The sequence below is a fragment of the Monodelphis domestica genome, chromosome 4 (genome assembly GCF_027887165.1).
Source record: "Monodelphis domestica isolate mMonDom1 chromosome 4, mMonDom1.pri, whole genome shotgun sequence".
Taxonomy (NCBI): domain Eukaryota; kingdom Metazoa; phylum Chordata; class Mammalia; order Didelphimorphia; family Didelphidae; genus Monodelphis; species Monodelphis domestica.
In genome coordinates, this window is record NC_077230.1 from 57189281 (window position 1) to 57212712 (window position 23432).

Consider the following 23432-nt stretch of genomic DNA (forward strand, 5'->3'; position numbering starts at 1 on the left):
ATTGGGGCCCGGAGAGGCAGCAGAGACAAGGGATCTTCCAATGCGTACACTTCGGAATAGGAGTGAGGCTTCGGGATGATGAGCGACACGGCAGACGAAGCCTGGAGTGCAGCAGGCTGAGACCAATGAGACGGGACAGCTTGGACTCTCCCTAACGATTGTTGGACTTAACATTTCCTGTTTTAAGCTCTGTTTTAAAGAGCAGTTCAGTCATTACCTTCCTGAGATGCTCTTGGCCCAGCACGGACACCGGCAGAAGTTTGGAGATGGGAGCACTTCAATTCCCTGCACATAAATACCTCCTCACTGCGCTGGGATCTACCACAAACACTGAACGGTCTCTCTCTTCTAGGAGTTTACATTCTCCTAAGGGAAATCCATGAGAGTATTTGGGCCGCGGGGGGTAGGAGGAACTCCGAGCCTGGGGTAAATGCTTATTATTAAGAAAGGAGGGGCAGTCTGGACAATCTAAAGAACCCCACAGCAGGGAGTGAGCAATCAAAGTCTGCGCGGTGTGGGGCTACTTGGAGCTACCCCGCCGGTTCAGTGGCCGTGACTGACCTCGGGAAAGGCGAGACTGCAGTCAGCTCCAGAGGCCACGCCCACACATAAAAAAACCACAGAAGCCACGCCCTTCCCGTCTTCCGTCTCTCCCCTCTCCTTTCCTCCTCTCAACTCTCTCCCCGTCTTTTCTCTTGACTTCCTTCCCTTTTTTCTTCTTTTTTCCATTCCCATTCCCTCCTTTCAATTTCCTCCCCACTTCCCTTTCCTTTTTCTCCATTCTCCTTTCACCTCCCCTCCTTGTCCCGCCCCTCTTCGCCTTGCCCCCCCATTTCCGATCCTCCCAGCTGGGGGCGGGGCCACCTACTCCTGCTTCCTGTACGGGGCTCGTGAGTCGCCTTACGCTTCATCGGCTCCCACCTTCCCTCTGGCTTAGTGGCTTTTTCTCCATGGTCCCTGTTGCGAAGGCGATGGCTCGTAAGTGAGGGCCGGGACTGCTCTGTCTCTGTCTCCCAGGGCGGTTTCCACCTTCCCCCCCCTCCCCCCTCCCCGTCCCTAAAGCGAACTTGACTTTCCAGCAGCGGGGTCTTCCCAGCCAGTCGGGGCTCAGTGCCTGGGGGCTGCTCTCCGAGCCTACCTGGAAACCAAGCAGGGCTGATTCCTGTGCCGGTTTGTCCGGCGACCTCGAGGCCCAGCGTAGGGAGGGGAGCTCAGACTGGGGAGTCCGGGAGACCCGGCTTCAGATCTTGTCCTCGACGCCGATAACTGTAACCTGGGAAAATCGCCTTTCTTCCCGGGGCCTCAGTCTCCTTGTTTGTAAGAAAAGGGGATAGTTGAGCTAAAGAATCTCTAAGGGCCCTTCCGTTCTCCAAGCCAGGATTTCCAAGGATTGAGCCCAAGAGAGAAAGATAGGACGAGTGAATCGAAGCACTGGAAGATGACGTGATTCCCCAGGGAACCGGTGAATTAGATTTAAGTCGAAAAGGAAAATCCGGGCAGTCAGGTCTCCATCCTACTACCCTGGGCCAATTCCTTCAGAGTGGAAAGTCCTGGATTCAAATTTGGCCTCTCTACTTAGCTGTGTGACGCTGGGCAAATCACTTGAACCCCATTACTGAAGAGCCCTTACTGCTCTTCTGTCTTGGGACCAATACTTGATATCAATTCTAAGACAAGGTAGGGATTAAAAAAAAAAAAGTGGAAGGTCCAGGTAGCAAGTCTTTATTTCTGAATAGGATCTTCATCCTGTATGCAGGGGTTCTTAATCTGGGGTCCATGATATTCTTTTAAAAAACATTTAAAATAATGTTTTAAAAACTAAAAAAAAAATTTAAATAAGTATCTCAACATAATTGGTTTTCTTCATAATTCAATGTATTTGCTCTTATGCATTGGAAAACATTCTGAGAAGGGTCCTAGAAGCTTCACCAGATTGCCCATTACACCAAAAAATAAATTTAAAAGAATTAACACATGCAGATGGAAAGATCTTTAGAAGTTATCTAGGCCAACCGCCTTGTGTTACATATAAGGTAAGGCCATTTTGTGGGTTAGGTAACTTGCTGTGTCTGAGTAGTAGAACTGGAACTTTAATAGGCCCCTCCTACTCCAGGTCCAGTGACATTTTCACTGTAATAATTTCATTTGGGGATCTCTGAAAATGTGACTTATGGTGTTGCTGTTACAGTTCAGAACACTCAACAACTCCATGTCTCTAGTGTATAGACTAATTTGTCCCCAGAAGGGCAGAAAAGGATGAAACAATGATTGGGAGATTTTGAGGGTCTGGGGTAAGGAGTGAGGAGGAAAAGGGTACTAAAATTGATTGGATTAAATAAGGATTTAAAATCGACTTTGAAATAAAGTGTATTTCATACCTTCTTGTCTTTGTGTTCTCCAGACCTCTCAATGTGACTTGCACATAGAAGGTTATTTATAAATGTCTAATTGATTAGAAAGCAGTTGTGCAAAAAAAGGGCAACCTAGTCTCTTTCTCTAGTGATTTGCAAAATTTAAATTTCTAAAGTCAGTCCAAATTTTGAAGCTAGCATAGCATTTATGATTATTAAGCTATTCTTAATAATATAAGTTTCTACAGATTGTGACATTTTTATGTTTGAGAGAATGCTGAAAAACTTGTTATTCTAAATATTTTCCTTGACAATATTTGCTTCTTGATAACTTCATGTTATTCTTTATCCTAACTATTTGTTGTTTTTAGATGTTAATCGGTAACATTATTGCCACATGAAGATGAAGCACTTCTGGACTTTGTGTTCTCTAGAAAATAATTAAAGAATCTATCTCATTTTCACACATATACTTAGACCTACCAATGTCCAGTCTCCCAGAAATGCTCTTTGGCAACGGATGTAAATATTGTCCAAACCCTGAAGATGTGGGCAGCTGGGTTTTCTGAGTGGGTACAGTTTGAGGGGAATCGACCAAGCTCATGCTATCATTAACTACCTTACTACATTGTTCTAGGCCAGGTTTTCTATATGTTATCATTTATAGGTCAGGCTGAGGGATACTCTGATAAATGTTTTACAACTGGGCTCATCAGGAAAAAAATGTATATATGTGTATATATATGTATATAACATACTTTAAAAAATTCAATCTGCATTATTAACTCCTTATCTTAACAATCAACAAAACAGTAAATCAAGACCTAATTGGTTAATTTCTGTAGTATAGATGCACACTCTAAGAATTTAATTGTGCAAATTGGTTAGAGCTGACTCCAGCCCACTCCTGGTTGAGCTAGATGGAATTTTCATTCTGTGATTCCTAAAAGCTGAGCTGTTCCTTTAAGATGTAGCTCAAGCTGCATGAGAGCTTTCCTGACCTCCCAACTGCCAGTGCCTTCCATCCCAAACTATCTTGTATTTGACTATTTGTATATATACTAGTGTTTATTCATTTTATATCTATGCTGCATATATTTATAGATATATTTCTATTTCTCCCCCATTAAAATGTAAGCTCCTTTGCAGAGAGCGATTATTTATTTTTTGTTCTTTGTATCTTCAGCACTAGTCAAGAGCCTAGTACATAGTAGGCACTTAATAAATACTTGATTGATTTATTGAAGAGAACTCAAAAATGAGTTCCTAGCCATATTCAAACAGGGCCTTTGCTAAATCTTCTTTCATAAAAGGCATTTTGTTAAGGTTCAGGAAAGAACATCAGGAGATCTAGATGCTTTGTCTTGGCTTTGTTGAGAATTTAATTTTGGGTAGTTTCTTATCTGTAACCTGACTTTAGAGTCAGAGATTTTGACTTCAAGTAATGGTTGTTCTGATTACCACAAGTTTGATTTGAGGCAAGTCACTTAATATCTTTGACTGCAGTTGAGTTTTTCAAAAACTTTTTTTTAACCCTTACCATCCCTCTTAGAATCAACTTGGAATCAATGCTGTGTATTGATTCCCAGGCAGAAGAGTGGAAAGGCCAAGGTATTTGGGGTTGAGTGACTTGCCCAGGTTATTAATTGTGCTAAGTGCTGGGGATATAAAAAGAGGCAATAGTCAGTCCCAGCCTTCCAGGAGCTCACAATGATGAAGAAATACAGTTCTAAAGAGGAGTAACTTTTAGAAACTGAAGTGATCACGAGGCTATACTTCAGAAAAAAAGTCCCATGGTAGGGGATATCATGAAGGAAAAAGACCCCAAACAACCAAAAGCTAGAAGAATGGACTCTTCAGGTATCCACAGAACAGAAATGAACCTTGGTTTGTTAGCCCAAAATTATGTAGTAAAGTCTTTAAATACGATGCTAGGACCCATAATAGGTTACTACTCACCATAAAAGTTATCCCAGCCTTATTTTCTATTTATTTCCTTTTCAATTCAATTCTAAAACTGTTTCCCAAATGGCAAAAAAATGTATCTCTCCCCTTTGCATAATTGGGAAAACAGATGATTAGAGCATCTAGGTTTCCTATTTCTATGGCTGGAGCCCCAAGTGAAAGAAGAGATCATCCTCCATAGGTGGTATCTCTTATATCATGCCTCACATGAAAGTGTTGCTGGCCTCATATGGTATTTCTCTCAAGAATGTTAGATTTTGTGTGATGTGGTAGAAAAAAAAAAAGCTGCATTTGGAATCAGTGGACCCAGGCAAGAATCCTGGCTCTCTTACTAATTATTTACCTAATAATATCACTAATTATGTGAACAAGTCACTTATCACCTCTAAGCCTCAGTTTCCTTCATAAAATGAGAGGTTTGGACTAGTTGGCTTCTTAGATCCTTCTGGTTAGGATAACTATGGTGCTATGGTATATAGGGATGGGATTCCTTAATATCTGTTTTTCTATTCTGTCTAGAAGTTCTATGCCTTACATGTGTGTTAAATGTTCATAGCCAACTTTCTCTAGCGTTCATTTTTCTTTACCTGTGTTCTTAGAATTTCGTTTGGCCCTCATCCAGCTTCGCGTATCTTCTGTCAAGTCAGATAATCTGAGTCGAGCCTGTGACTTTATCAAAGAAGCAGCAAACCAAGGAGCCAAAATTATCTCTCTTCCCGTAAGTATAGAGAGAGCATCTCTTCTGTGAATGACATCCCTGATCAAGTCCTGGTTCTCATCGTGCAGGGGAAGGGTATCATTTCAGGTAGATTAGTTGGGTTCCTGTTCTTCTTGCCCTTCTTGTTCTTATCATTTGGGGTGGATAGCGTCTTCACCAGGATCACACATGTCTGTAAGCAATCCATGTAAAATATTCTCTTCTAAAATCCGAGCAGCTTCCTAGTGACGAAGTCATTTGGCCTTTTCAGTCCTCACCCTCCTTAATCACTGCATCTTTTGGCATTGTTGGGCACCCTTTGACACACATGATTTTTCTTCTTGCTAGCACCCTACTTTCTCAGTGTAATGTTTCCCCAAAAGTTTATCCTCAGGTTTTTTTCTTCACGATCTCTTCTTTGCTAATCACATTCACTTTTGTAGATTTAACTACCATCTTACCACTGCCATTAGCTCCCAAATCTCAGTTTTCAGTCCTAAATTCTCCAAATAAATATCTCCACTTCCATGCAAACCTGAGTTTATTTCCCCACTCTCTAGACGTAGTCCTCCTTGTTTTAGGTTAAACCATTCACCCCGTCTCTCAGGTTTTTCTTTGATGCTTCCTTAGTTCACATTTCTCATAACCAGTCAGTTGCCAAGTGCTGCTAGTTCTGCCTCTGCATCTCAGAACTTCCCTTCTGTCTCTACCACCATTGTAATTCGGGTCCTGCTTGCCACACTTTCTGCTACTACAATAGCCTCCCAACAGGTCTTCCCACTTCGACCCTTCTTCCTATCGATCTATGTCTCATATGGCCAGGACGAGATTTCCTCTACATACATCTGCTTACATACCGCTCCTCTGCTCAGAGAATCTTCCATGGCTTCCTACTCTCTGTGGAGAGTCTTTGCTTTCTGTTATTCAAAGCCCTCGCCTTATCTGTCTTTTGGGGCTCTCTTCCATGCACTCTGTGCTCCATCCAAGCCAGGTGTCTGCTTACCGTCTTCCTCATTCTTTGAATGGCTTCCTTCTGCTCAGTTCATTTCCATAAATTCCAAGTCACACAGCACTGTCTCTAGGAAGTCCCTTTCCCCGTCTCGAGTGGTAATAATGACCTTTCACCCTCAATCCTTAAATTGCCACTTTGATGTGCTTCTCATAAAGTATTTATAATTGTCTGTTTTGGTGCCATGTCTTAGCTGCAGTGACATCTAAATGATTTGGGACAAAGTAAGACAAAAAGTCCAGTGAACAAGCCTTTATTAAGTTCTTACAATGTGTCAGGTCCATGCTGGGCTAAGTGCTAGACAAATAGTACATTTTTTAACTGAGTCAATAAACCTCACCATTTTTTATATTTTTAAGAAAATTTAATGTGTAATATGTCCTTTGGCTGCAATCACCTGTTTTACATGATTTGACACTGAGTTCACAAGATTTTTTTTTTAAACCCTTGCCTTCCATCTTGGAGTCAATACTATGTATTGATTCCAAGGGAGAAGAGTGCTAAGGGCTAGGCAATGGGGGTCAAGTGACTTGCCCAGGGTCACACAGCTGGGAAGTGTCTGAGGCCAGATCTGAACCTTGGACCTCCCGTCTCTAGGACTGGCTCTCAATCCACTGAGCTACCCAGCTGGCTCCTGAGTTCACAAGATTTGATACATAGTTGAACCACACCTTTATCAGTTTGAAGACAGCTCTGTCTACCTATCCTTCCATATAGCCACTCATTCATCCATTTATCTATTTTAATCCTTACAGTCTATCTTAGTATTGTTACTTATGGTATTCGTTCCAAGGCAGAAGAGAAATAAGGGCTAGACAATTGGGCTTAAGTGGCTTGTCCAGGGTCACACCGCAGTGAAGTGTCAGGCCGAATTTGAACCCAGATCCTCCCATCTCCACACTTGGCTACATCTCCTGAGCCACCTAGAGGCCCCTTTCACATTGGATATTAAGAGTACTTTTGACAAACAATCTGTTTTTTTTTTAAAAAACTAGCCTTTATAGCACAAATATTTTCAATAGGGTGTGAACTTTCTGATTTAAAATCTATTGAAAACATTTGTGCTCTAAAGACTAAACGTGGCACCCCTTCTCTCTTCCCTCCTTCCCTCCCTCCCTCCCTCTCCACTTTAATCTCCCTCTCAGAGTTGAGCCAGATTTGTACATATATTTACCTAAGCTTTTTTAAAGTATTTTTATTTAGTATTTATATGGGTGAGATGTGAGGAAGAACCCACAAAAGGGAATTTTTTGCAAGTCATAAGAGCAGTTCTCTTATCTCTAGAAACATGAAGTCACAGAATATTCACTGTGAAAAGAACCTTAAAGATTACCTTGTTTAATTCCTTCATTTTGCATAGCACTGGAAGGAAGCCCAGAGGGGTGGCTTATGGTATAGTTACTTCCTCAAGTTATAAAATTCAGTTTTGGTTCATTATTTTAAGATTCAGGGGACAGCTGGGTGGCTCAGTGGATTAAGAGTCAGCCCTAGAGATGGGAGGTCCTGGGTTCAAATGTGGCCTCAGACACTTCCCAGCTGTGTGACCCTGGGCAAGTCACTTGACCCCCATTGCCTGGCCCTTACCACTCTTCTGCCTTGGAGCCAATACACAGCATTGACTCCAAGATGGAAGGTAAGGGTTAAAAAAAAAGATTCATAATTTAAAGGCTACGAGTCTCAGTCCTTATGCATGGAGCCTATAACCTATTAAGATCCAAAGATTGGATGATCTCAGCCATGCAACTGTATCTCTTTTAGATCTGTATGGTTTGTCTTTGTTGAGAGACTTTATTGAGGTAGTTCCGTCTGCTTCTTGGTTGATCAGCTAGGTAAGGCCTGTCCCATGGGCTTGTTTGTTGTGAATGGGTCAGATCTTCAGTGTCGATGCGGCTGCTGTCCTGAAGGGCTGTGTGGGAGCTGGCGCTTTTCCAGAAGACGCTGCTCCCCTCAAGGGTAAGCAGACCTGGAAGCAATCACTCTGGGGATGGCAGAGGGGCTTTAACATCTTTTTTTTTCTTTCTCCTTCCTCACTTCTAGGAATGCTTTAACTCTCCCTATGGCACAAACTTCTTTCCTGAATATGCAGAGACAATCCCCGGTGAAACCACAGAACAGCTTTCTATGTTAGCCAAGGAATGCCAAGTTTATCTCATTGGAGGTAGCTTTCTGGGGCCGCTTGGCTATATATTTCTATAAGGTTTCATTTGGTGGGGGGTCAAGTTCATGCTCACATGGGTGTTGTCCCACCTGGTTGTGGTTCTTAAGGGGCTTTTTTTTTATCATTCTTTTTTTCTGGTGTAAAAAAAATAATTTGGAGTTTCTTCTCCCTCACCTCCAACAAAAATAATGTTAAAGACAAACTTTTCCACAGCATGGGTTTTCCAATGGACATGTTTCTAAACATTACAAAAACGATTTTCTGAAAATGATTGATGTTTGGCATATTATTAGTAGATCACATCAGAGTATGTCCAATATATCTGTGTTGTGGGGCCCCTAAGGTGAAGGATAAAGTGACTTTCCTCTTGAAGGCCACATAAGTAAGTTAAATGTTAACTTAGGATTGTTTGTTTGTTTGGGGAGGTTTTTTGAAAAAAAAATTAATTCTCTTTAGTATAATAGTAGCCCTCATTTATGTAACATTTTAAGGTTTATGAAACCCTTTCTTCACAACTTCCTTGTGCATGTGAGTTTTATGGTTCTATGTTTGATGTTGTGTATATGTTATATATGTTACATATGATTAGTTCTAGACACATGGATGGGTTGCAATTTTGTATCCCAGATCAATGAGATCACAAATCCATTTGAGTATGGGAAATGAATAGCAGTGTAGATATTCATCTCCATTTTGCAGGTAAGGAAACTGAGCTTTAAGGAGCTCAACAGCTTGCCTGTGTTTACACAGAATGTGGCAGAGTCAAAACTGGTCTAAAAAACCCAATGCTTTTTTCCACTTTTTCACATTTTTATTTGCTCTACTTTTAAAATTAAGAATAGTCAATGTAATTTTTGGTTCAATAAATCCAACAATTTAAAAAAATTATTGGTTATGCCCATTTAAGGGTGAAAGGCAGAAACGAGAAAAGAAATGAAACCTAGTGCTGATAATTATATGGAGGAACAGACACATTCATTCATTCATTCATTCATTACTAATGAAATTCTAATTTTTAGAATCTTTTTGAGAGAGCAATCTGGCAGCAAAACTTAAAAGAATAATCATACCCATTGAATTGAAATGAAGGATGCTACAATGTGTTGGAAAATTTTCATAGCATTATATATGTAACTGAAAAAAACTTAGAAATGACCCAAATCTTCAAAACTAGAGTTAAATAAATTGTGGTGGGGGCAGCTGGGTAGCTCAGTGGATTGATAGCCAGGCCTAGAGATGGGAGGTCCTAGGTTCAAGCAGCTGGGGGGGGGGGGGGGGTCCTGAGGTCAAATTTGAACCCAGGACCCCCTGTCTCTCAGCTTAGTTCTTAATCCACTGAGCAATCTAGCTGCCCTCCACCCATGCCAGATTTTTAAAAAGGTAGAATCAGAAGACTAGACTTCCCACTATCCATATAATAGGATGAGTGAATGAGAATAGACAAATGATTTCTGATAGGAACCTAAAGAGAGGAACTGAAAAATTGTTGTTTTTTGTAGGTTGAAGTTAATTCATTTAAATAAAACTAGTTAAAAAGTAAATTTGGCTAGTAGCATTGATGTTCATCATTGGTTTTTGTTTTTTTTTTTTAATAAAAAATTTCATTTATTTAAAAAAGGGAAACAAACACAATGAATCAGACTTTTAAGGAATCACATCGCCATCGTGTGGCCCTTTGGGATATTACTATTAAAGATTTAAAGCTTTGATTTGTCAAGACTCCAGAGGCCTCAATGAAAATCCTGTCTCTTCATATTTGTCCCACAAACCAGATGAATTCTTTTGAACCCTTACTTTCTATCTAAGTATCTGTTCCAAGGCAGAAGAGCAGTAAGGGCAAGGCAATTGCAGTTAAATGGCTTGCCCAGGGTCACATAGGTATGAAGTACCTGAGGGCAGATTTGAACCCAGGCCTTCCTGACTTTGTGCCTCCCTCTCTATCTACTGAGCACCTAGCTGCCCCAGGACAGATGAAATGAAGTTAGGAGCTAGAATTCCTATCTCCAGTCTAATGCCACAAGTTTACATCTAATTGCTTACAGGTAAAGTTTAACTAAGGATCATGTGGATTCTTTTAAACCTATTTTTGGCACCTGTCCTGATACTGTTTCTCATACCTATGGGAACAGATTTCTGGAAGTGTATGTATGTACTGAGAAATATCACTTTGAAAAGTATCAAATAGTCAATCAAATTGTCTTATTTTTGTCACATCAGAAAATATTGGCAACCTATTAATCATTTTCCACAAGGAATTTAAAGACTGACTTGCTGTATTTAGAAAACTTAGGTGATATATGGATAAGTATATGTTTTTTTCTCTTAATGAAAGGTTCCATTCCCGAAAAGGATGATGAGAAATTTTACAACACCTGTACTGTGTTTGGTCCTGATGGAAGTCTACTGACAAAGCATAGAAAGGTAAAGGATGCAGTTGAAAGTTTCACTCATCCTTGTTGGTTGCTGTTTCTTCTTGTCTCTGTGCCTGGTGCCTTGCACATAGAAGACACTTAATAAATGGTGATTGAGTTTAGTTTAAGTGCCTGCAGGACCTCAGGTAAAGCAGTTGATCAGTGAAGTGGGATTGGAATTCAGGGAAAAGGTAAGGGCTGGATATACAAATTTTGGGGGAATCTTTGTGGTTGTTACATGAACCTATTGAGATCACTGATGGAAAAAAGCATAAAAAAAAAGAAGAGCTCCTGGAACAGACTTGTGGAATATCCACACCTAAAGAGATGAGAGGATGATTGAGCAGGAGTGGTCAGAGAGGTAGGGGGACCAGGAGAAAGACGTCAGAAGCCAAGGCAAAGAGAGGAAGTCAGCAGAACTGGAAATTGCAGCAGTCATGGACTTAGAGCAAGGAAGAAAGTATTCAGAAATGTGGAACGGTGAGTTGGCTGTAAAGACACACAATCTTTCTGAGGAGTTTGGCAGGGGAAATGTAGTTCAGTTCAAGAAGTGTATTAAGTGCCTGTAATATGTTAGGTTGTAGGGCTACAAGGACAAAAGGGTGATAATCTCTGCCTCCCCAGGTGGTTTCCTTGTTCATGGGGTGAGATGGGGAACAACAACATGATTAAATGTAATTAAATACAAAAAATAAACAAAATAATGGCAAAGTTTAAAGGGAAGTGAGATTAACAATAGTGAAAAAGGAAACATTTCAGGCATCATTTTACTCTAGAGGGAATAAGGAGTCATTACAGTTCCTCCAGCAGGGAATGAAACAACCTTGTGCTTTAGTTTTCTCAGGTTGCCTGCTCTGTGGAGGATGGTTTTAGAAAGGAAGAATTGGAAATGGAGACTACTTAGGAAGCAGGTTTTTTTTTATTAGTCCAGGGAAGAATGAGGGCCTGAATTGGAGTTTTGGCTGAGTAAATTAAGGAAAGGCTGTAGGTGTGAGAGATCTGGTAGTCGATTAAAGGATGAAACACCTATTCTCTGCTGGGGATACAAAAACAAAAACAGAGTGTTCTATAAGCTTGCATTCTAGTGGGAGAAGTTGGAATCCAATATGTGTACAAGCAAATGCAAAGATATACTTGGAAACATCTAAGACAATGAACCATGTATGTGATAGGATGGGCATGGTGGTGGAGTTCAGACGAGCAGAAAAGCTTAAATAATTTAGAAGCATGCCTGCCAGAAAGAGTTGGGATACTTCAAATATAGTTTTTTATTTCATGTGGAAAGAACTGAAATCTTTAGGAAAAGCAATGTATGAGCAGCAAAGCCATGGATCCATTTTGTAGACTGTTCAGTGCTGTACCAAGCAGTTTTTATTCTAGAGACTTTAGAAAGATACTGAAAGTTGTTGGGGAGAGTCATCCGACAACATTTTACATGGATTATTTTGGCAGCTGTGGAGAGGATGTGAATTGTAGAGGAGAGATTGGAAGCAAACAGTCTGAACCAGGTCGGTGGACCTGTGCGTCAAGAGAAAAGAGGGATGCAAGAAATGGGACTGTAGGGGAAGCATGAACCAGACCTCACAATTGACTGGATATTTGGGGTGAAGTGGAGAGAGGAGTTGACTGAATGACAGAATTTGAGAGTGGGAAGGGATCTTATTGGCTGTCTAGTTTGACTCATACAAAAGGAATCTTTCTTATAACATTCCTTAGAAATGGTCATCCATCTGTTGTTTGAAGACCTCCAAGTATGGAGGATGCATCTCCTCTCCAGACATCCGATTCCACTGCTCTGATTACTGGGAAGTTTCACCTAAATTTATTTATTTCTAGTGAGACCAAGTAGAATAAGTCTAATCCCTCCTTCCCATGATATCTCTTCAAATACTTGTAGACAGCTAGCATATTCTTTATGTTTTTCATAGTTAAACATTCCCAGATCCTTTAGCCAGTCCTTGTATGGCATGGACTCCTAGGTGAAAAATCCAAGGGACTAAGACCTTGGTGGGGCTCTGAAAGGAGGACTGAGTTTAGAGGAAGATCAGGAGTTCCACCTTGGTTATGTTGAACTGTATGCACCGGGAGGGCTAGTATTCAGAAAGGACATTAAGGCAGGATGTTATAGATTTGGGACTGATTTGTACATGGATAGTACTTGAGCTCCTCATTGAGGAGAATAAGATCATGAAGAAAGAAGAGAGAGAAAAGCTTCTATTGGACACATATCCTTGAGGGATAGGAATCAGAGGACAACCATGCTGGGGAAGCCAAGGAGCGCTCAACAAGTGAGGAGTTTTGCCAAGAGAGAGCAATGCCATAGAAGTAAAGAGAGTAAAGAATGGAGTCATGAGTGTGTCACAGATCAAAGAGGAAGAGGGTTGAGAGAAAGTCATTTTATTTGGCAGTTAACATGTTTTTGATAAATTCAAGCAAGGCATTCTTAGCTAAGGGTCTTCTTTTATGGTCAGGAGTTGAGAAATGGACAGGATGCAAAAACAGAAATGGAATCAGGAAGCTCATTTTCTACTGAGAAAGGATGGAAGAACAGTACAACATATGCACAAATAAGAATAAAGGATTTAAAATGATGCAAAGTAGTTTCTTCCCCCTGCCCCCAATGCAATTCAGTTTCAAGAGAAAGAGAAGGGGACAGCTGCCAGGCCCAGAGATGAGTACTTCTAGATTCAAATATGGCCTCAGACACATCCTAGCTATATGACCCTGGGCAAGTCACTTAACCCTCATTACCTAGCCCTTGCCACTCGTCTGCCTTGGAAGCAATGCACGGTATAAAGGCAAATAGAGAGCCACTGAAGACTAGGGAATAGAGAAGTGACATGATCAGATCTAAACAAAAAATAGTACATTCCTTCAGCCACTGCATAAGACCTACTGGGAGGGATGTAAACATCCCTGTGGATTTTTCTGCAACTCCAGATAGTTTTGTGTGCAAAATATCAATTTTTGAAGACTTGTGAGCATTCCTTGGTAACCATACTAATTATTTTTGAAATAGATTCACTTGTTCGACGTTGATGTTCCTGGGAAGATTCGATTCCAAGAATCAGAAACATTGAGCGCTGGCGACAGTTTCTCCATTTTTGAAACCCGTACGTACCAGAGTGAAGTATGACCTTCACCTTTGGGTAGCCTCTCTCTAGCCCACTTTGCCAACGAAGAACAGCAATGCCTCCATCCCCTACTCGGTTTTATGGTAGCCCGTGTGGACTTAGTCCTGATGCAGTGTTTCTTAGACATACAACATATTTTCTCAATACCAAACTGGGTTTTTCTCCAAAAGATACTCACTCCTGCTTCAGAGTTGAGCTGTTCTGGTTCAACACCTTCATTTTACAGATGAGGAAATTTGAGACCCAGAGAAAAGCAATTTGCTCAGGGTTTCAGAGCTAGGAAATAGAGGCATCAACGTTTGATGCAGGCCTTCTTCCTCCAATTCCAGGCATGTTTTCCCTAACACCAAAGTAAGTTATTTTATAAAATCTTGTTAGTAGTCTGTGGATGGTAAAGACAGCCTGGGATAGTAGTTAGAGAACCGGTGTGGGAGTCAGGCTATTGATTCTAGTTTCCCACTAATATCCAGGCCCACTCCCTCCAGAAAGGCATAATTGAGGACAGAGAAGGGGAGCAAAATTAAGGTCATTTTGCTATTTGTGCATCATCTCCATTTTATAACAAAAAGGGCAAGGAATTTTAATTTGGAGCTCTAGTATAGTCCTAGTAGCAACCTAGGAATCTGAAGGCTATTTTGTGTCCCTAAACCTAAGTTTTAAATTGAGTCAAGAAGCATTTAAGTTCTTGTGTGCTAAGTACTGTGCTAGACATGGATATTACAAATTTTCAAATGAAACCGTCCCTGTCCTCAGGGGGCTTAAGTTCAATTGGGAGAGATTGAAGCTGTCCAGGATCCTATAGACTAGGGGTTTTGTGTCATGAACCCTTTTGGCAGTCTGGTGAAGCCTATGGGCCTCTTGGGATGATTTTAAATGCATAAAAATAAAATACAGATACTATAAAGGGAAACGATTATTTTGAAATACAGTCATCAGGGAAAAAAATTTTAAACTAGGTCATAATTTCTAGTTTAAAACCTCGCTAGGGCACAATTGGGAATAGGCCTCCTGAAGCTGGACTTCAAGTCCTTTTCTCTCACCAGACCCCCCCCCCCCATTAATAATCACATAATGATAAGAATCAAATTATATATAATAGTAAAAGCATTAATTATCATATAATAAATGAATATTAAGTAATCTATTGTTATGCTTCCCTTTGCTTCATGACACTGACTTTTTGTCTATATCTTTTGTCGGAGAAACAGCTTATTGCAAAGTGGGTGTGGGGATCTGCTATGACATGCGCTTTGCTGAACTTGCACAAGTCTACTCTCAAAGAGGTGAGGACATTTTGCTGTTGCTGATAAAATATCTAATTGGGGCCTTGAGTTTTGGCCTTGGAATTTGCCTAAGCCTCAGTAAGTCCTTGGTCAGTTAACAAGTGCAGTATGGCCTTGTTTTATGCACACTCAACACATGAGAATTCAGGTCTACTTGATTGGCAATTAAAAAAATAAAGGTAGAAAAATAGATGAAGTGAACATTTTTCATTATGCAATGAATGTGTGCCATTTTCCCAAGTGGTGTAAAGTCTTACGGCAACGTGTCCATTCTTGCCCCGAGAAGCGTCCGTGGTAAGTCATTACGTTGTTTTTGACAAACATGATCTCCCCCATCAGTGTTTGTCTGGAGGTCTCACTTGTAACACAGCCTGTGTGCTGTCTAAGCATTAACACTGTTGGTTATAAATAATGGCCCCGGGTGAGAAAAGTCACAAAGTCGGGGTAGCCAGCTCGCTCCGTGGATAGAGCTCTGGACCTGGAGACCAAAGGTCCTGGCTTCAAACGTGGCTTCGGGAGCTGCGTGGCCCTAATGGAACCCCAATTACCTGTCCCTTAGACAGATGGAAAGGGTGACAAAGCGATTATTATCTCATTTGATCCTCCTAGTTACCCTAGGAGAGAGGCGCTGTTAGTGTTTCCATTTTACAGTGGAGGAACGTGGTAGAGGTGAGGAGAGATGGGCAGTGGTAGACGCGGGACCTTCGTGGTCCCCAGTCTGGCATTTCTCACTAGTTGGCATAAATGGCAAAATCTGTGTTATGAATCACTCATAATAGTTCTGTTCTGTACATCAGCTTTGTGCTGCTGTGTCTTAGGAACTGCTTTATATCGTTCTGTATTTACCTTAGCTCTGAATTGTTATCATTATTAATCACCCATAGTGGTCGTCTATTGTATTATGTTCGGCTCTTTGGTGAGGGCATTCCAGAAGGGGAGCGAGACCTCCTCTATGCTAACAAATGATGGCCAGCGGGACAGTGGGGGAAGCCTGGGACATTTGCTCTGAGGGCTCTGCCTGTCCCGGGGAATCGGGAATCCCCCAAACCTGCACGTGCTCCTTTTTCCTTTTTGGTGTCCCTGAATTCACCTGTCACATGTCAGACTCAAAACACACCTCTCCCTGGGATTTGTACCCTCCTCTATGCCCATTTGCCATGCTTTTCTTCCTGGAACATCCCAGAGCAAAGATGTCCCAGGAATGGGAGGTGACCCACCCCCAGACCCTCAGTATCCACTAGCCCTGAGGCTGTTCTGTTGAACTTTTGGCCATTTCACCAGCCGAGGCTATAAGCCATCTTAAAAACAACTTCTTTAAATAAAATCTTTCATCATACCTCTGAACTGAATGAAATTTTGGGGTGAGACCCTGCAGCAAACTTGGGTGTGTTTTCCCACAACAAAACTGAGGGAGACAGAGCTTAGGTAACTTACCCAGGTCACACAGCTGGATTTGAACTCGCTCAGGTCTTCCTTATGCTGTGCCTGGCCACTCAAAAATTGGCAAGTACATAGTGAATGTATTACTTCTTTGTTGAGAGGTTATCATGTGTTCAGCGCCATGAACTTAGAAGACTTGCCAGAAAGAGAAGTAACCGGCATATCTTAGCATCCTTTGTGAATTTGTCAGGGGTCACAGTCTCATGCAGCTCGCAGATAAACGCCCTGCTCACAAGCACTTTATTATCTGATATTCAGATTGAAATCCATCTTTCAGAGATGAGTTTGCTTCAAATTGCAGTTGGCCCCTCTTGCTTCTCTGTGAAGCACTAAAATGCAGGTGATGATTGTAAGCAAAGGGCTTTTGTTTTTGATGGACTGTGTCTAGGCCACTTGTGTGACTAACCTGATGGGTATTTTCCTTCCTCCCTCCCTCCTTCCTTCCTTCCTTCCTTCCTTCCTTCCTTCCTTCCTTCCTCCCTCCCTCCCTCCCTCCCTCCTTCCTTCCTTCCTTCCTCCCTTCCTCCCTCCCTCCCTCCCTCCTTCCCTCCCTCCCTCCCTTCCTTCCTTCCTTCCTTCCTTCCTTCCTTCCTTCCTTCCTTCCTTCCTTCCTTCCTTCCTTCCTTCCTTCCTTCCTTCCTTCCTTCCTTCCTTCCCTCCTTCCCTCCTTCCTTCCTTCCTTCCTTCCTCCCTTCCTCCCTCCCTCCCTCCCTCCTTCCCTCCCTCCCTCCCTTCCTTCCTTCCTTCCTTCCTTCCTTCCTTCCTTCCTTCCTTCCTTCCTTCCTTCCTTCCTTCCTTCCCTCCTTCCTTCTTTCCTTCCTTCCTCCCTCCCTCCCTCCCTCCCTCCCTCCCTCCTTCCCTCCTTCCCTCCTTCCTTCCTTCCTTCCTTCCTTCCTTCCTCCCTCCCTCCCTCCCTCCCTCCCTCCCTCCCTCCTTCCCTCCCTCCCTCCTTCCTTCCTTCCCTCCTTCCCTCCTTCCTTCCCTCCTTCCCTCCTTCCCTCCTTCCTTCCTTCCCTCCTTCCTTCCTTCCTTCCTTCCTTCCTCCCTCACCCTGCCCTCCCCTCCCCTCCCCTAAGTTTATGTCTTGGTACCAATACTGTGTATTGGTTCCAGGGCAGAAGAATGGTAAGGGCTAGGCAGTGGGGGTTAAGTGACTTGCCCATGGCTAAGGAAGTGTTTGAAGCCAGAATTGAAGCGACCTTCCTGACTCTATCCACTCAGCCAGCCAGCTGCCCCTGCTAGGTCTTTGCTTAAGGTATGGGACTATGAGATGTGCCGGGTGAAGAGCGGTGACATGAACTGCTCTTGTCTCAGCTTGGCCCCATCTTTCATACCTGTTTCTTTCAGGTTGCCAGCTGCTGGTGTATCCTGGTGCTTTTAATATGACCACTGGACCAGCACATTGGGAGTTGCTTCAGCGGGGCCGGTAAGAGAGGGATCAGCCTTTTTTCTTAGGGATTTTTACCCCCTGAAAAAACGTTCAGCTTGGTAGACTGCTGATCCACCAGAACCAGGACCTCCAGCCTCAACAGCTAGTGTGGGCGAGGGGGAGGCCTTTCCCTAACCAGGAGAATCCGACTTCCCTGGATAGTGCTTGAAGTGTTTTCATTCACATGTCCTTATTTGGGAATATATTTATGAATATAAATTGATTGGACCTTTGGGTCAGTGCCACCAAAAGAACCCTGCACCTCTAGTCACTTATAGAGATCAGAGTAGGAGAGTCCCTTCGGGAGCCAGGAAAGGAGTCAGCCTTTTTCATTCACCCACGTGGTAGTCCCAAGCTGGAGTTCCTTCCAGGTGAAGTTCGAAGGCGAAAGAGCTGGACACAGGAAGTTCTTGCCACTTTTATACACCCTTCCTTTCATCACTTCCTGGGCCTTCCTTCCACTTTATCAATTGCAGCTATAGCTTTGCTTAGGCCTGTCCAGGGGTCAGTCAGTCCATTTTGATTTGTCACCCACCATAGCACACGTGGGTCACAGACCTTCGGGGCTGAGTGGGGTGTGTATACTTCTGGCTATTAAATCTAAAAGTGGGCAGGGGAGAATTAATCCCATCTTCACGAGGGTCTGTGGAATTGCCAGGCCACTGACTTTGGCTTGCCTCTCACTACGTGAAGGCACTGACAGGAAGTTCAAAGGCCGTATTGGGGTATCATTTCAGTTTGTTGCCTCTGACTGGAAGTTTGTCTAGTCCCTCAGTGTTTGCCTTCTGAAAAACTTCTCTTTTGTTGAGCCAAAAAAGGAGCCAGGTGGCGTTGTCTCTCAGGATCAGACAGGACTATCAATCAGTCAGCAGGTGTTAAATGCCTCACAAAGGGCCGGAGGTTCAGAGGGGCAAAAGACAGCCCCTGCCTTGAGGGAGCTTCTAGTCCAAACATCTGCGACAGGAATTTCACAAAATGCTCCACTTTTTCTTCCTTTCATTTTTTCCTAGTGCTGTTGACAACCAAGTGTTCGTGGCTACCACCTCCCCCGCCCGAGATACAGATGCCCCCTATGTGGCCTGGGGACACAGCACGGTGGTGAGTCCTTGGTAAGTCTCTTTATGCGCCATCCCTCAGGGGCTGAGAGTGTCTCATTCTGTCCCCCTTGTGTACAGAAGGCCCAGCAGGAGGGACATCGGAGGAAGTATCACGGTGCGGGAAGCGTGTTTGGAGTGAGTCATTCATCGCTCCCCGGGTTCCCTTGCTTGAGCCTTCACCACTGTGGGCTTCAGGTTCTGTCTAAAAAGAGGGGTCTGGGGTAGAACACTTGCACTTCTAGAGTCTGCGTCATTCTGTTATCTCTAGTCAGGCCTCATCAGCACGGGTCTGTTAGGAGGTGGTCGGTCAGACGTGACGGCTCCCTTGAGAAAGTCTCCGGGCTCAGCCACCGGAGCTCGCGCCGCCTCCGGGAACAGTCCACTTTGCCTGCAGAAAGGAAAAGCGGGGATCCAGGCCCTTTGGAGCACAAAAGTGGGGGGTGGGGAGGAGAGTCAGGAAGCTGAATGGGTAGTGCTCATCGTGGCCTTCCTCTGCGAGCCTTTCTTCAGAGCTCCTCTAGGCTCATTTCCTCATTGTTACCATGGCCCAAGGGCACACAAGCAGGAAGCTTCAGAGATCTCACTCGACAATCCGTGGGCTTCCCACAGTACCGCACTGCCTCCCATCGGCCTGGTGACAGAATAGTTACGTGGTGGTGCAAAACTGGAGCCACTGGAGTGGATTGAGAGATCTAGAGATGGGAGGTCCTGGGTTCAAATGTGACCCTGGGCTAGAACTTAACCCCCATTAACCCCCATTGCCTAGCCCTTACCACTCCAAGTTCTAAGGTACTCTAAAGCCTTAGAGCAGCATTGCTTCTAAGACTAAAAAGTAAACATGTAAAAAGGAAGTTTATTCCTTTTTAACGGGACCCGGGGGTTCTCTTACCATAGAGAGCCCACAATGACAGGAAGGAGGAACTGGGGAGCCCCCTGCTGGGAAGTTTCTAGAAGTTTTCTTTTCTCTGGCTTAAAGGGATAATATCAATTTACAACTCTACTTTAACTTTTTTAAAACTGCTTATTTTGTCAAAACCTCGATTTTAACCCTTACAAATAAATAAAATAGAATAAAATAACTGAATTGGTTTGGGATGCTTTTGAGGTGTGTTTTGGTTATAATGTAAATTGGGTTTTATGAATCAGGCCACACACATGTGAAAGATTGCGTGGTCAGCTAAATAAGAGGAGAGAAGGCACCAGGGTGGCCTTAGCCAGCCTCCTGGCTTTAGGGCGCCGCAGCGCATCCCCCTCCTGGGGGCTGGAAGGAGCCGCTGAAGGGATTGAGCCAAGGCCTCTCGGCTAGTAAGTGTGAGGCATGGTCAGGTGCCCTCCTTGCTTTCTGCTCCACCAGCCAGTTACCGTCCCCCTTGGCTGCAGAAATTATACGTCCTTATGTGTTCATTTCTCAGGGGAGAAGTCCTGGCCCAAGCCGGCATCGAGGAAACCATCGTTTATGCCAACATAGGTAAGCCTCCTGCTCCGCCATTCGGGTCTCAGGTGACTCATTCAGAAAGAGGCCTGCGGCCGGCAGGTCAGTGGCCCTCCTGGAGCGGCCCGGTACAGACCCTTCTCCACGAATAATACTGCCAGAAAGTTTGTCCCGACGCCCAGCCGAAGCAGCCGAACCCCTGCTCCTGCGGGGCCTCCGTGTCAGAGAGGCCCCGCACTAGTAACCTGTCCTGCGGCCTAGCCCAGACCCCGCGTGCTTTCCTAACACAACTCGCTCTTCTTGCAGACCTGAAGAAGTTGGTTGAAATTCGCCAGCAAATCCCTGTTCTCAGCCAGAAGAGGGGAGACCTCTACGCTGTGGAGTGGAAAAAGCCCTGAGGAGTGCCAGGAGACGGGCTCCTGGGCCTGCGTCTTTGGGCTTTTTTCTGGATCTCTGTAACTTTTCTAGCAGCCAAGCTTAAAGAAACGAATGATAAACCAACCCAGTTTCTGCAGAACATTCTTATGTAAGTAGGCTTAGCCATTGGCTAATGGAAGGAAAAGCGATACAAACCGACAGGCAACGGGCAACAGACAGATCCTGGCGGGGTGCCCGTGGGCACGGGAATGGCATACCAGAAGTGCCTGACATTGCTTTACTTGGTTAACGTGTGGTACTGGGGGGGCCTGGCTGTTAGACCTACTGCGCAGAGACGGGGAAAGGGGCATCGCTAATAAATACACTGGAAAGATAAGGGTGGTTGGGGGGCTTAAATTTCATGTGTTTTTGGAGCAATCAACCTAGATTTATGGTTTCTTCTGTCTTTGTATTTAAGTACATAATAAAAAGGAGAATTATTTAGAAGATGCCTAACAGTAAATGTCCATGCAAAGTCGGGGCCTCTTCCCCACCCCATCTCATCTAATTTCTCTTCCTTTGTGGACACAGTTGTCCTCAGCAACCAGGCCTCACGTGCCAGTCTGCATCTCTTGGCCTTCCTCCTATTTTCCTTCTGCCCCTCACCTCCCACAATATAAGATTTGGCTTTGCCACCCAACTCTTAGACGTCTCCGTTTTAAAGGCCTTTCTTGTCTTGTGTAAAGTGTAATGGCCGTACCACACATTTTAAGAACTCCAAAGTAGCATTGATCCCATGAGCTGTCCTGAATTCAAGGGTTCAAGGGTGGCTGGGTGGCTCAGTGGTCCTAGTTCAAATCTGGCCTCAGACACTTCTCAGCTGTGTGACTCTGGGCAAGTCACTTGACCCCCTTATCAGTCTCCTACCTTGGAAAGTATTGATTCTGAGATGGAAGGGATCACTGGATAAAATCACATAAAGAGGGGCAAAATTCATAGGAAAAGAGGCAGGAGGGCAGGGAGGTACCTGAGCACCTCGGTTCAAATGTGGCCTCAGACACTTCCTAGCTATGTGATCCTGACTTAACCCGCATTGCCTAGCCCACATACACAATTCTAAGACAGAAGGTAAGGATTTCTTTTAAAAAAAAAAAAAGGCAGAAGAGTTCTAGCGGGGCTTCTCTTTCACGAACACTATTTAGTGGTCATATAACGGCCGGCGGGAGTGAGGCGTCTCTGACAGGCCTAAGGAACACAGTTCGCAGTCACACAGGACTTCCAACTTACTCAAAACGATCCTTTAATTCCTGACTTTGGCTTATCCATTCTGGACTAGATCTTCCTCCCCATTCAAGGCAGGCACAGGCCAATGTTCTGTTCCTTCCTTTCCCCAGTTCATGAAAAACACCCCGTGCTTGACCATCTTCCCTTTCTGTGCAGGAGCCCTCTAACCTCTTTAGCCCTTTGCTAAACATTGCAAACACTGCAATGCAAAAAAGCATTGCAGTAGCAGTGCAAAAAGCCACAACACCCCTGAAGGACTTATGTAAAAGAATGATATCCATAGAGAAAGAACCCCCCCCAAACAGGACATATGCATATCTGGGTATGTGGTTTGGGGTCGAGGCTTTTTAGAAGTCACTATAGCAAAAATGAATAACATGTGGCATCAAGTGACATTTGTAGAACCCAGTGGAACTGCTTGTCAGCTCCAGATGGGGGAGTAAATGAATCATGTAAACGTGGGAAAATATTCTTAAGTAACTAAAAAAATAGTTGCTACTAAGTTCAATTTGATCCTGATTTTCTTACTGGGTTTTTTGGTTTGCTTACAATATTTTTTTCTTTTAATTTGAAAATTGACAATGACATTTGGGAATTTCCATTTAGGGGGCTATTTCAAGTGATTCTTCTATTTTCTCATTGCTCTTGTCCTATATTTGGGCAATTTCTTTTTTTTAAATAAAATTCAATTTAGAATATTTTTCCTTGGTTACGAGAAAAATTTTCCTTGTCCCTCCTCTCCTCATCCCCCTCCTGTAGACACAAAATTCCACTGGGTTTTCCATGTGTCCTTGATTTGACCTATTTCCATATTACTGACATATGACTTTCCCAGTCATAGCTCATTCAATATAATGCTTTTCTTCTGCATTTCTATGCCCAGTTCTTTCTCTGGTTCTCATGAATTCCTCTGGATTGTCCTACTGCTAGTAGTCCATTACATTCCATTGTGCCACAAGTGTATCTATCATTCTCTGGGTATAATGTGCTCCTCTCACTCTGCATCACTTCCTGGAGGTCATTCCAGTTCCCATGGAATTCCTCCACTTTATTATTCCTTTGAGCACAATAGTATTCCATCACCAACATATACCACAGCCTTTCCCAAATCCGAGGGCATCCCCTCGGTTTTCAATTTGGGGGGCAATTTCTTTTAAAATATCTTGATATATTCAGACTTTTTTTAGTCAAGTATTTCAGGAAATCCAGTGGTTATTCTCTGATTAGAGTCTTCGATTTGGCCCATTCTAACTTTTAGGGATCTCCCTACTACATTTTTTTTCCAATTTTCACTTCCACAGCTCATTTCCTGTCATTTAAAAAGTTTTCCATCATTCTTTCAAGGAATTGTAATGGTTATTACTAGCTACTTTTTTCTCTCTTCG

General features: G+C 43.4%; 1 protein-coding gene across 1 annotated transcript; it reads left to right on the plus strand.

Annotated features, from left to right (window-relative positions):
- Positions 1–678: 678 nt before the first annotated feature.
- NIT2 (nitrilase family member 2) lies at positions 679–21270 on the plus strand. Its single transcript, XM_007493576.3, has 10 exons — positions 679–978; positions 4916–5034; positions 8060–8180; positions 10513–10601; positions 13611–13704; positions 14934–15008; positions 17796–17874; positions 18888–18986; positions 20387–20442; positions 20713–21270. Exons 1-10 carry the CDS (start codon positions 951–953, stop codon positions 20802–20804), a joined length of 852 nt encoding a protein of 283 aa, XP_007493638.1. The 5' UTR covers positions 679–950; the 3' UTR covers positions 20805–21270.
- Positions 21271–23432: the final 2162 nt, after the last annotated feature.

Bases quoted from the DNA above. Each gene is read 5' to 3' on its own strand.
- NIT2 (XM_007493576.3), top strand. From the start codon at position 951: ATGGTCCCTGTTGCGAAGGCGATGGCTC. The intron at 15,009-17,795 runs GTGAGGACATTT...TGTTTCTTTCAG, and splicing joins ACAAGTCTACTCTCAAAGAG to GTTGCCAGCTGCTGGTGTAT. The intron at 20,443-20,712 runs GTAAGCCTCCTG...CTCTTCTTGCAG, and splicing joins CATCGTTTATGCCAACATAG to ACCTGAAGAAGTTGGTTGAA.